General features: G+C 42.7%; 1 protein-coding gene across 2 annotated transcripts in view; it reads left to right on the top strand.

Annotated features, from left to right (window-relative positions):
- CAMKMT (calmodulin-lysine N-methyltransferase) overlaps positions 1-13612 on the top strand; it is a 397264-nt gene that overhangs the window by 375157 nt on the left and 8495 nt on the right. For both annotated transcript variants that reach the window (XM_060026700.1, XM_060026701.1), the window contains exons 9-10: positions 3613-3676; positions 13089-13220. In XM_060026700.1, coding sequence (XP_059882683.1) covers positions 3613-3676; positions 13089-13220 — 196 coding nt within the window. The remainder of the gene's footprint in view (positions 1-3612; positions 3677-13088; positions 13221-13612) is intronic.

Raw genomic sequence — 13612 nt, 5'->3', positions numbered from 1 at the left:
AGAAATGGGGAAGGTACATCACTTCACTTGCTCTCCCAGCATTTTTATACTAACTATATACAGTGGATTGTTTTTATTTTCTATCATGTTTACTTTAAATGATGCAAAAAGTTGGGGTTTTGTGAAGAAAAAATTTTTTTCTCAAAATAGGCTCTAGGATTTCTTTGTTTTCTTCCAGATGCTGTGATCATAGGTAGTTCTAAATCACAACTCACAGACCTTTCCACCTGAAAAGACCTTTAACCCAAATGTAGTCAGCCCTCTTACCTCACACCTGAGGAAACTCAGTCCCAGAGAAGATCTCGTACCTAAGGGATGGCACCAAGCGAGATCAGAATACGGCTCCCCGGCAATCAGTTGCTAAAGACTGATAGAGGCCATTCCGTCTGCTGAAAGTTAAATCTAAAACAGTGAATGTAACTGAGCATATTTCACCGTGAAAATTACATAGAGGTCTTCCTCTTTGTGGATGCTGACAGAAATGTCTCCTTGTTCTCTGCACTAATTAATTTCCCTATGAGAGGAGCTGGAGCTGGTCTGTGCTCTGCAGAAAATCCTGACTGATTCTAAGGGAGGCGATGAAAATGGCCTGGCACCTTTCCTTTGTCGTATAATCTGTGATTCAGATCAGTGGAACAAGGCAAGCGTTGATTCCACAAGTGAATTATATAGAGGGTGTGTGTGTGTGTGTGTGTGTGTGTGTGTGTGTGTGTGTGTGTGTGTGTGTGTGTGTGTGTGTGTGTGTGTGTGTGTGTGTGTGTGTGTGTGTGTGTGTGTGTGTGTGTGTGTGTGTGTGTGTGTGTGTGTGTGTGTGTGTGTGTTTGATGGCCAAACTAGGCCGACTGTCGATGTATTCTGATCAGTAACTGAAGGGAGAGTTGAAATGGTATCTTCACCCCAATCACTGACCCACTCAGCCTTTTTTAATAGATCCACTTAAGCTACTGCTGTTCTCTGAGCCCATTAGGACTTATTTAAGGGGTGAGTTTTCAGGAGATTATATATCACTCCCACTAAAGTATGTTGAAATTGCTGATAGGATGTATCCTACTAAGCGTTATAAATTCTGCACCAGAGCTAGGTATAAAGGTGAGCTTGCTTGGAATAAAGACCTATTAGAGAACTACAAAAATTACTTTTGGGAAATTTGACTTGCAGTGATGGAGTAGACAGCATTAGCTTTCAAATAACTGTGTTTTGATTGTGTGCTCTGTGTTAAGCTGCATTTTCTAGTGAGCTGTGAGGTTAACATTTTTGTCACCATTGCCAACATTAAGTAGAAATAGTACTATATTAGGTTATGCTTTTTTAACTGAAGTATAGTTAATTTACAATGTTGTGTTAGTTTCGAGGGTACGGCAAAGTGATTCAGTTATTTATATATACATATATATATATTCTTTTTCAGATTCTTTTCCATTATAGGTTATTATAAGATGTTGAGTATAGTTCCCTATGCTATACAGTAGGTCCTTATTGTTTATCTATTTTTTTATGTAGCAGTGTGTATATGTTAATTCCAAACTCCTATTTCCCGCTCCCCTTATAAGGTTATGCTTTGAGCTCAGCTTTTAAGTTGTTGTTTATTTATCTCTAACAATCTTACCAGCTCTTAGGATGCACAGGTATAAATTGAGAATGGTGTTTTGCCTGGTGCTGTGTATCCCAACCAGCCAGGTCTCCTGTGGACCCAAGTAACTGACAGAGGTATTTTCTCACAGTGGTAGTCTTCTTTAAAATGCTTAATTATTAACATTTAAGATAGTATTACCTCACAAAACAATAAGGTATATAGTCCTAAAGAGAACATTTCAAAACACTTAAATACAATTCGATTCCTTTCTTATCGATCCTTACTGGTTATTAACCACTGATGAATATGGCTAAAAGGCAAATTTTTGTAGCATTCGAATTAGACACATTTTGTGCTCTAAGATTTAAGTGCATAGTTTTCTGGAGCAATAAGAAATTTTCCCATGGGTAATAATCAGGTTATCCTGATTATCCTGATGGATAGTTTCCCATTCTAGAGATCACTTCTAGCTCACCTTAAGAGGATTCTTTTTCCATTGCTCAAAGCAGAACTTTATAGAAGAAACTTCCACTGAGCATGTCATGGTGAAACCCAAGCACTGAGAACTACAAAAAGCCGCTCTCCCCACTCCTCTTAAGTGAGAGACTTAGGAGAGAACCTGGTCTGGTGAAGCATCCTACCTAAATGCTGATTCCTCCCTAGCAAGACCAGTGAAGGAGTGCATACAGCCTGTTTTAGAGGCATTGAAACCCACCCTGCGTAAGCTCCTGCATTTCAAAGACTGTGTTGTTCTGCCAGTTAGGCAGTAAGTAACTCTTCATTGAGCCTCCTCTCTGTGTGTATGCTGGGCCAGACCTAGTGACGCAGAAATGAATACAGACTGGAAGCTCCTTGAGGATGGGAACTTCGTCTTATTCACAGCTTATCTCCAAGGCCTGAAACAGCCCCTAGTATACAGCAGGTCATCAACAAATATTCATCAACCGACATATATCATTCATTTGATGCCCACTGCAGCCACAGAGGTGGGCCCTCATTGACAGGAAAACTGAGGCCTCAGATGAAGTGACTTGCCCAAGGTCACATAGCAGAAAGGTCAGAGCCAGAGCCTAGGAAACCCTGAACTATGCTCTCCCCTTGTCTGAAGTGTGGCTCCACCAGCAGCGCTCCCACTGACAGCTGATACTCATCCTTAGCTCGGAGGAGGACGACGCAGGGCCCCAGAGTAGGTGGTAATTAGCCATGCTGTTTGGGGAGCGGGAGGCCAAATCAGAGGGACCCACACCAAACTACAGCATTCAAAATGGGAGCAGAGGCTTTGCTTAGGCCCCTCATGGGATAGCTGATGCACAAGGCCATCCAGTGTTCTAGCCTGCAAGTCCTGGATAAGGAAACTCTGTCCTAAACTTCCAAGATAAGGCCTGGTGAAGACAGGGTCAGACTGATCCAGCCAAAGAGGTGACAGACCAACAAGAGAAATTCTCAAACCAGAAAAGAAAAATGAAAAATCACATGAACTGGAAAAAAATCAACATGGAGATCAAGGGGGAAAATCCAGAGTTGCCATGGTCTCTGGGACACACTGCCTAAACCTGGTCTTTGTTTACTCCTAGGTCACTTGTTGGCTCTAACCTCAGTGCTGTTGCTAGTCACTAAAAACTATCACCACCTGAGAGCTGTTTTGTGGTTGGTGTGTAATAGGGCCGGTGGTTTGTTTTTGGAGGGTGGCCTCACAGCACCCTCAGTGGGCAGAGGGCACAGGTCTACAGACAAGTGTGGGGAGAGCTTCATCTCCACCAGATGATTTCCCCCAAACAGCAGCTTAAAAATTGTCCCTTTCACACTAACACATGGCCAGTCGTGTTGAATCGTGGCCCATCGCATGTTGATGACTTGACTTTGGTTGGATAACAATGACCACAGTATCTTTTGTTTATTCCAGTGAGACACTTGAATGGAAGGAAACATTTCTCTTTTTTAGTGTTGGGTTAACATGTGTAATTAGTCTTGATCTCCATTAGTATCATTAGACTTGAAAACCCAGTTTAATCTGGATTCTGTTCTCTTCTCAATGTCAGCCTGTTTCTGGACCAGTACAGAGCCAGCCTTGTTGATGCAATAAAGAGATTACTCCAGCCCAGGGTAAGTATGTTTCTATTTTCTCCTGAACACTGGCTTCAGAATAATTAGTCTGTGCACAAAGATGGAGAGAGTAATGGAATGGCAGGATTAATGTCATGTAATACTTTAATACTTATTATGTCCAACTTCAATTGGGTCTTCTGATCTATCAGATTCTTTCCTAATCATAACTAGGGAACTTCTTACCCTTGGCCTTCTGATAAGGAACACAGTGGGTAGTAAAATAAATGAAACCACTTCAAAGATAGTGTGAGATGATTTTTATCAAAGAATTTCTTGAGTCTTTTCCTTTGATAACAATATCTTCATATTAAAGTAGAAGTATGATATTGAAAGTTTTCTGTTGACTTCTGTCATTATAAATCCCTTCAATGGTTACCTTTGTCATTGGGTATTTATTGCAAAACAACATTTTTCTTTTTATTTCTGTTTATATTCAATAAAGGGGCTTCAGATGAGTCTGTATATTAATCTGTTCTTTGCTTTAAAAGGAAGCCATTATTTACATATTATAAACATTAGGTCACAATGAAGCCAAGCATGGCATAAAATATTGTGCACATTTTTACATTTATGTATCCATTTATGCCTGAGAGTAAATTACAGAGTTTTTATCCACTCTTATTTTTGGGGGCTGTTATACTAAGCTAGGAGGTCCTGCAGCCTAAACAGAGAGTTAATATATATCTATTTAAAGTAAGAAAACAAGCTTAAAGCACATGCATTAAAAAAAAAAATCTTATAACTATGTAAGACTCTTGCTGTTCCATAGGGATTTAAAATAGGTTAACAATGTTAAAGTAGTCTAAGACAGGAACTCACATTTATCTGAGAAAGGACTATACTGTGTGTGTGAAGTATTTTCTAAAGTTTTATCTCTTCTTTTAAAAAAGGTTTGCTCTAGTCTTCTGACCTCAGTGAGACTTATAGACTAATACCTTTCAATCTTTCTTTTATATCTTTTTCACATTGAAGGTTCCCAGAGCAATTTGATAATCATCCTTTGCCTTACACTGTTGCTTTCTATTTTGTTATCTCTATATACCTCAGAAACTTTAAATAGCCCTCTCAGAGGAGTAACCACAGCTTTGTAAGTGGTAATCAATTCAATTAAATTGGCCTTCTCAATTCCCTCTGAGGTGGGTAATAGGTCTGGAGGCAAGGAAGGGGCATGCGCCAAGATATTAATGGCAGCTGTCGTGGTTGAGTGAGCAGCCCAAGTTGAGGGCAGAAGGAATTGGGGGCCTCTTCATCCCCCCATTAGCCTTAGGTGGTTCTCATGAGCATTTGCAAGATCAGGATTTTCAGAGAGGGGACGGAGATTCTTGGACGTAAAGGCTTCTAAGAATACTATCATACGTAAACACAATTTCAAGGACTCCTGGATCTCACAGCGCACAAACAGTACTTCACTCATCACCAACACCCCTTCAAAGCCTATTTGCAGCAGATTTGCATGATTTACATAGGATCTATCGTAAATCATGAGAACGATTTACAAGAGAAAACTGCCCAAGCTATGAATAGATCTACATGGAGATTGAACTGGAATGTCTAGCAGCTCTCCTGCACCCTGTTAAACTCTGAACGATGCTCCCCCTAGTCTGAAGTGGGGCTCCACACAGCGGCCTCCTCTGAGGACAGCAGTGCTCCTACTGACAGCTGATACTCACCCTTAACTCGGAGAAGGATGAGGCAGGGCCCTGGAGTGGGCAGTACTTACTCATGCTCTGTGAGGAGTGGGGAGGCCAAATCAGAGGGGCCCGCATCAAAATGCAGCATTAAAAATGAGAGGAGGGGACCTCGCTTAGGCCCCTCCTGTCCTGCAGGCCTGCTCAGACTGCGGGGTGTTCTAGTCTAAGGGGTCAGGGGTCCACCCTAAGGGGGGAATCCCAGTTGTGGATGGCACATGGACATACTGAAGTTCCCACCCAGGGGTCCCATCCCCATTGGGAGGTCTGGGGAGGCAAGGCGTTTGCACTCCCTGGGCCCCCACCCAGACGGACTCAGGAAGGGTCACCTGGACTCAGCAGGGAAGAGCAGCAGCTCTCTATCCCATGCCAGTGGGCTGGAAGGGTTCCCAGAGCTCGGGGGCACCCAGCGGATAACTGCACTCTTCTCCTTCTTAGCTCCCAGGGCTGTTGTCCTGCTTCCAAAGGACCTCCCCCTGATGAGTGTCTGTGTGTGGGAGTCACAGTCCAAGACTAAGATAACACTAAAGGTTTTAGTCTATTACAATTTGAGATGCTGTAATGTTTTCTTGAGCCTAGACCACTCCTCCCTGGTTTTGTGGCCCAGAGGCTAAAGGTGCCATGAGAGGCCCACAGAGAAACAACCTGGGCAGGTGCACTGGTGGATTCTGAGTTCTTGGTAATTCAGGGCTCAGCAGACTCAATGGAGAGAAAACAAGTTCTCAGGGTACTCAGCAAAAACTGCACTTTGGCCAAATGCTTCGAATTCATAGGAGGGCCCAGTTTCTGAAGGCAAAGTATCAGTGGGTGGAGTCAGAAATACCTGCATACAAAACTTGTCATTCTTACTACCTAGCCACTTACTGGATTCATCTCTCGGAGCCTCAGTTTCTCATCTGTAAAATGGGGAGTAAACAAGCCAGTGCATTGGAAAGCTTTAGCACATGATTGACTCTGAATGAATGTGTTCACTCTTATTACCTTGAAGAATTAGGGAGACTTTCCAGCTGTGATGAGTATAGAATATAGGGGGCTCTTCACAAAAACTGTTTTCAGAGAAATGGTTGGCAGGAGGGGAAAATTTTTTTTCTCGACCTGGACTTGGACGATACCTACACATAACTGGGCCTGCTGCAGTTCCCTGCACCCGTGTCCTGCATACCTGCTGCAGGCTCTGCAGAGGTCCGGGGGATTGTCTACCTGGATGAAGATGACACTTTTTAGTACAGATAACCCTACCGAGGAAGGTGAGAGAAATTATACTAAGTGGCCAGAATGAAACCATTGCAACACAAAGGTTCAGGTGTCAAGCTTGGGAAGAAATGGCTTCTGCCATTACTGGGGAGTATGGTTCCTTGATTTCTAGCTAAGGCAGCTCTGCTGTCTGGAGTCAGAGGATCCAGAAGCAAAGAAAGTAGAGGGAGGGGAGGGTTCCCCTTGCTTTTCAGCTTTTATATTGGGGGTCGTGGATGAGGTGGCCCTCAGAGAGAGCTTAGCCACCAGGGTGGGCTCCTGGCTTGACCAGGAATAGTAGCAGATCCCAGGGCTGAGCCTAGATCCTCGGGCAAACGGGCACCCATGCCCGGAAAGTCATTACAGGAAGCCCCAAATGTCAGGAGGAAATGATTGTTACCTGTCCCAGATGGAAACTTCCCTCAACTTACTGGTTGAGAGACACTGTCAAAACATCTGACTCCTGCCAGAATGCTACAAGGGACTCTCTAGCAAACTTACAAGAAGAAAAGAAAAGATCTTAAAAAGGAATGAAACCACACATCTTACTCATTCCAAGAAACAACATGTCCCTCCCCTCCCGTACCTTTTTCCCTCCGGTGAGTGGCTTCTTGTTGCTGACAGGTAACCCCCTATCGCTGTGTTCCTTAAAGACCATCAGCCATGTCTGATATCGGAGGACCCAGATGTAATTTAAAATACAGCCACACAAGCCTACAAGTTGAATTTCAGTCCAGAAGTGACAAGCAACCAATGGCATCTACTAATATTCCTCTGAAATGGCTTTGGGTGGAAGGAGGGGAGCCAAGCCAGTTAGTGTGAGTTTACTCAGGACCATGCGGAGATGGATGGGGATGCAATATGGACAGATCTCCAGCTTGTTATAGCTGCTAACCATTGTCAAGAATTCGCTATCACTGTGGAATTCATTTAACCTCCTGTAGAAGCTGCCCTAAGTGACTGCCAAATTCCTGGAGTCCTGACTACATGCCAGCCGTGCTATAAAAGTAAATCATGGACTCTCATTTGAGAAGAGCACTTTCTTTTTACTGACATATTTCCTCACCTTTTAAAAAATCTAGCACCTCTGCACCCATCTGTACAAACCTCTGTTTTTGCTTATCTCAGGGAAGTGCCCTGTGAGTGTGGGTTCAGTGGCATGAACTGAGATGGTGCTGAAGGACCGTTGGTTCCTGTCTGCTTGCTGGGTCAGAGGCCCAACAAATCCTCCTCTGTTCTTGGTGAGGACCTGTGTTCCACCATACCTGGCCCTCCAGGTGTAGGAATAGAGAGTCCCCAGATGTTTTTTAAGACCCTCAGAACAAGAGCCTAGCCCTTAGAAGTTCTTCTTGGAAGTCCACCCAGTTGTTCATCCAGTGCTGAGTCTCTGCCCCTGAGGAATTTATAATGTGGTCATGGAGATGTAACATACACACAGATGAAATTACAGTGGACAGTGCAAAATGGCTTATAACAGCCCAGCACTTGATCCTATAGGGCCTGGGGCTGTTTTTATTTGTTGTGTGATTTTTTTTCTAATTTACACCTTCTATAGAACGTGAGATGCTCCGAGATTTGAACTCGTCTTGATTCAACAAACATTTGTTGAGCCTCGCACTGTGCTGGGGATTGTGGGGTATAGATAGGAATAATGTGCACTTTGAGCATCTCACTGTTTACCAGGGCAGATTAATGCACAAGCTCCTGGAATTACAATGCTATATGGTAAACACTAGGGATACAGCACGAAGAGTAACTAACTGCCTAAGGAAGGGTTCCGTAGAGGCAGCAGTATTTGACTTTGTTCTTGAATAGTAAGAAGGCCATTCTAAGCCTCAGAGGAAGGAGACTAGAAAGTAGCATCCCTGGTGGAGGGGACAGTGCTCACAGGTGGAGAGTACGAAAAAGCATGTTGTGTTTGCAGGAGTTTGCTCTGGTTGGAGTGTGAGAGTGTCTGTATGGTTTGGGGTTAGGGTTGCGGAGGGGTGAGGGATGAAGTTAAAAGAGTTAGTTTGGGTACCACTTTAAGAAAGGCTGAGAACATGATGATGGAGAGATGGGACTTTATTATGTGGGTCATAGAGAGCCACTGAAATGGAGATAGAGAGCCATTTTTGAGCAGTGTATGGGTCCTAGAAAGATCACTCCGGCCAACATAAAAGCTGGTTTGGAATAAGAAAGAACTTGAAAGCAGCAAGGCTCTTTATGGGTCTACCGTGGACCAACTTCTACCTAGAATTGTTCAGTTAGGAGCTAGTGAAGGCCTAAAGATGGAAAAGAGGGAACTGAATGGGTGTTCACTGACAGGTCCCTTCAACAAACATTTCTGGAGTGCCTCCCTGGGGATAGAATAAGGTACAAGGGTTTTAAAAGGCAATGTCACGATTTCCTGGTTTCCAGTTTCATTTTGAAGGTGAAGGGTATAGAATTGTTTGGCATACTTAATAGGTATTCAGCTGTGTGTGTGTGTGTGTGTGTGTGTGTGTGTGAGAGAGAGAGAGAGAGACAGAGAGAGACAGAGAGAGACAGAGAGAGAGACAGAGACAGAGACAGAGAGACAGAGACAGAGAGAGAGAGAGCGATGGGTGGATGGGTTGGTCGGTAGTGCCCTGGGAAGTGTAGAGGTTTGGGCCAAGGATATTGAGTTCCATTTTAGGCAGAATGGGTTAAAGATACTTTCAGAACATCCCCATGGAGAGCTCTAGTAGGCACCTGAAAATCTGGGTGTGGGCCCTGGACAATGGTGAATGCTGCAGTTATGTACTTGGGAGTTTTTGATGCATAATTGATAGCTGAAGTTGAGGACTTCGGTACAGTTGCCTAGAACTGTATAAAACATGAAGAAAAAGTAGGCAGAGCCCTGGGGACTACTGACAATGAAAGAACAGGTGGAAAAAAAGAAGCCAGGGTCGGGGACTGAGAGACTGAGGGAAACGTAAGGGAGAAAGCAGACAAAGGCAGCATCTCAGAAACCAGGTAAAGAAATGGTTAGAAAATAAACACACGCTTAAACATGTAATTGGTATTTAATAGTTTATTGCCTGGAAATGAAAAACGCATAGCATATTACTTGTAAAATAAGTCTGAAGAAGACTTATTTTTTCCAGACGTGCACACCCTTTAATATATGAGTATAGATTAGTCTAGCAAAATAACAACTGAGCTTACGATGTAAACAATATCATTGTTGTTTTGTGGAACTACTCCTCTCTCCTCTCCAGGGATAAATGAATTCTCTCAAATTTCTGCTCATCAGTCAAAATTTTACATTCAATTGAGTGTTCATTCTGAGTTTAAAATGATTCGGTGACTGTGAATGCTTAGAAAGTTGTGCTTTGGTAAATTGAAAATAATGTTTCTAAAGTGATGGGCTAATTTGAAATCTATATTCTTTTTCTTGTTCTGATTTTTGCAGCCTAAATTGTAAGATGTATTCCTCTGACTGTACCAGACAAAGTGTCCTCCTCCACTGGGGATATGGGGGCTTCTAAAACCGTTCATTATGGGGCAGATGCTGGCACTCAGTAGGGCTCAGTGGATGCTTATTGAATGAATGGAGGATGTCCTATTGTCCCTCCTAAATATTAATCCACATCTCAAAGGTGTCTGCATTCAACGAAATGAAAAAGAAAACATTTTGAAACTCATAACTGAGTAATTAAGGATTAAAACTACTGCTCGCTCTTTCTCTTTCTTGTGGGGACAGTATTGTGCACAGAAAGCTGCCCTCTGAAATCCCATTATAGCCGCTGACTCTGTAAAAGCTTCTTGGAGAAAATCTTTTCTAAAGAATAAGCAATAGAACGTGGCCTTCGAATTCCCAGAGACTTGTGTTTTTCAGATTATTCAATATCTAGATTTAGTTTATTCTCTCGACAAATATTGATCGTCTACTCTGTGCTAGGCACTGAGAAAATGCAGTGAATAAAACATTAGAAGATCCCATTGTCATGGAGCATACATTCTAGCTGGAGGAGACGGGCAATAACAAACAAGGTTATGATGTGTGCCAGTGGTGATGAGGGCTAAGGACACAACTAGAGCAGGGAGAGTGGGTGGGGAGGGATGGGGAAAGGCGGCTGTTTTAGGTGCAGTGGGTACAGAAGGACAGGTAAACTGAGACACAAGCTCAATTGCAGTCACCTTACAGCTCACCCTAACCAACAAAGGGCTGGGGTGAGGGCAGCATGTGTTTTGTGAATGCAAACATCAACCCAACCACAACCCCTTAGTCCTGTAAACATTATGATATATAATTTAGATAATAGCTGTTAAAAATCAACTCTTTGATTTTAATGGTAAGACAATATTTGCAGGTGACTTTAAAATAAAATGACTTCCATCATTCAAGAGTCCAGAATGGGAGTCAGCTCTTAGAAAATACTAGAATGACCTACTAGTGTTCCCTCTTTTTTTTTATGGAGACTTCTGCTCCCCTGCTGAGACCATGTATTATATCTAGTTTCACATCAAAATGAATTTTTGCTGCTAAGTTTGAAAACCGCCTGAAAATAGCAGTTTATATTGGAAAAGCTGACAGAACCTTAAGTTTACTGGCATGACTGGTGCTGCTGTAATTATGTGCCTGAGTGTATACACGTCTATGTAACACAGTATGAAAACACACTTGATGTCCAGGACAGTGTATCAGTGTGTTTTCTTGCAGCTAAATGAGGGGAAGAGAGAAGGAGAGGGAGTTGCTAGAATTTTTATAGCACTGTTAGGTGGTGTAGATGCTCCTAGTCTTTCTTACATCTATATAAACTTGTTTCTCAAATTATTTTCATGTTCAATACCTCGTTTTACCCTCACAACTTGCTCGGGCTCGGGGGTGGAAGGCAAGGGAGGCTTTGTTTTTCCCACTTCATGGGTGAGAAAACTCAGTGGGTCAGCTAAGATAACTTGAGTTTCTTATCTGAAAAAATGAGGAGATTGGACTCACGTCATCTCCAAGGTCCCTTCTAGTTCAGCAATTCTATGACATTATTTTTCTGATTTTCCTGAGGTGACACCGTGTTTTATGGTGGAGATCCCCTTTAAGTCCAGACCCCTTCCTGCCACACGGTTCCTTCTTCTTCAAACCCTTCACTGCGTGTTTAATCATCTGTAAAATGTAACGTCTACCGTACAACATTGTTGCAAAAACTGTTGAGGGGATTAAAGGGAAGGCTTGTGAAGCCCCTAGCAAAGTGGTAGCTTTTATTATTTATTATTGTCATCACTATTACTAATAAGAAGGCAATGTCGTGTAGTGGAAAGAGCATTAGCATTGGAGTCAGGTCAGTTTCCAGTCATTTACTGGTGTGTCATCTTGGCCAGTGATTCAACCTTTCTGAGCATTCCGTAACATGCAGCTGAGAATCTCTACCTTGTTGGGTTATTTGAAGACTAAAGGAGAGGATGTATATAGAGCACTTATCCCAATGTCTGCCACGTCCCAGATGCTCAATAGACAGTTGGCAGGTACGAATGGTAAACCAATTTTCAAAAGAAACTGGGATAGGGACTTCCCTGGTGGTGCAGTGGTTAAGAATCTGCCTGCCAATGCAGGGGACACGGGTTCGAGCCCTTGTCCGGGAAGATCCCACATGCCGCGGAGCAACTAAGCCCGTGTGCCACAACTACTGAGCCTGCACTCTAGAGCCCGTGAGCCACAACTACTGAGCCCGCGTGTCACAACTGCTGAAGACCACGTGCCTAGAGTGCGTGCTTCGCAATGAGAAGCCCGCGCACCGCAATGAAGAGTAGCCTCCGCTCGCTGCAACTAGAGAAAGCCCGCGTGCAGCAATGAAGACCCAAATGCAGCCATAAATAAATAAATAAATAAATAATTTTTTTTTAGAAAAAGTAATCACTTGAATAACTTTGAGGGACTGTTTTACCATAATGATGACCCTTATGAAGGATTCAATGAAGTTGGAAATCAAGATCCTGTAGCTCTGTCCCTGGCAGCATGGTCACAGAAAAGGCTGGTGGCAGAACTGAAATGCATTGTGGTTACTTATCTCTGTGGAGGATTTCTTGGTACTGAATTTCCAGGGCACAATAAACTAACATTGACAGGCATCTGTGGCCACATGCTCTGGAGCTGTGTTGCAGATGTGTCGGCAGCTGCTAAGGAGTCGCAAGGTGGGTGGCACTGCCCTGGACCCATTATTCTAAAATCTAGTTGATGGTTTAAACCAGTGGACCCAAGAGAGGTATGTATTGTACAGAAAACCAGCGTTGAGTTCCATGTTGTTTATTACATGCATTGTTTGAAAATGATAAAACATAGCAACTCACCATTTAAATGACTTTTTTTTTCTTATTTGGTGTATATCTGTCCTTGAAATTATTCTCACTGTGGATGCCCATGCTGTGTGGACGTCTAAAGACAAATGAGTTTTCTACCTGAGAGCAGTACAATTAAATGCTTTGACTAATGTCTGTTATGTTTGGTTGCCTTCCCGTTTTAAAATGTGTGAATTTCCTTTTTAACGTTCTAGGGGAAAGCAATGGTATTCGCCCCACGCCGAGGGAATACTTTAAACCAGTTTTGCAATCTAGCTGAAAAAGCTGGTTTCTCTATCCAAAGACATGAAAATTATGATGAACACATTTCAAACTTCCACTCCAAGGTTAGTTTTCTGCTTGTGTTAGATAACACTTTAATCCGCATTGCATTTTGAAGAGATCATGGTCTTTTTGGCAGGTAACCTAAATATTTGATTAAAGGACTCCTTAGGTGTGCTGCTTCTGAACAGCTATTTGTATCTGATTATTTTGTGTGGCAAAGCCATCTTTTATCTTTGCATGTCTAGAAGGATTGTACAGAAACCATTCCTGTTTACTCCTTTCTCTGAAACTAACTAATCTCTTCATTCATAATAGACTAATTTGTAGGATACAGGGGAGGTGGCATAGAATGAATGATAAACAAGCATTTATATTTTAATGAAAAACCTTCAGCTTTTAAGTAGGTTAAATGCTTAGCTGCACTGAAATAAATAGAAGGTGAATGTCTAATTGT

The sequence above is a fragment of the Delphinus delphis genome, chromosome 12 (assembly GCF_949987515.2).
Source record: "Delphinus delphis chromosome 12, mDelDel1.2, whole genome shotgun sequence".
In the NCBI taxonomy this organism is placed as follows: domain Eukaryota; kingdom Metazoa; phylum Chordata; class Mammalia; order Artiodactyla; family Delphinidae; genus Delphinus; species Delphinus delphis.
Note: the sequence above shows the minus strand (reverse complement) of the source record. Positions and strands in the feature narration are given on the sequence as shown.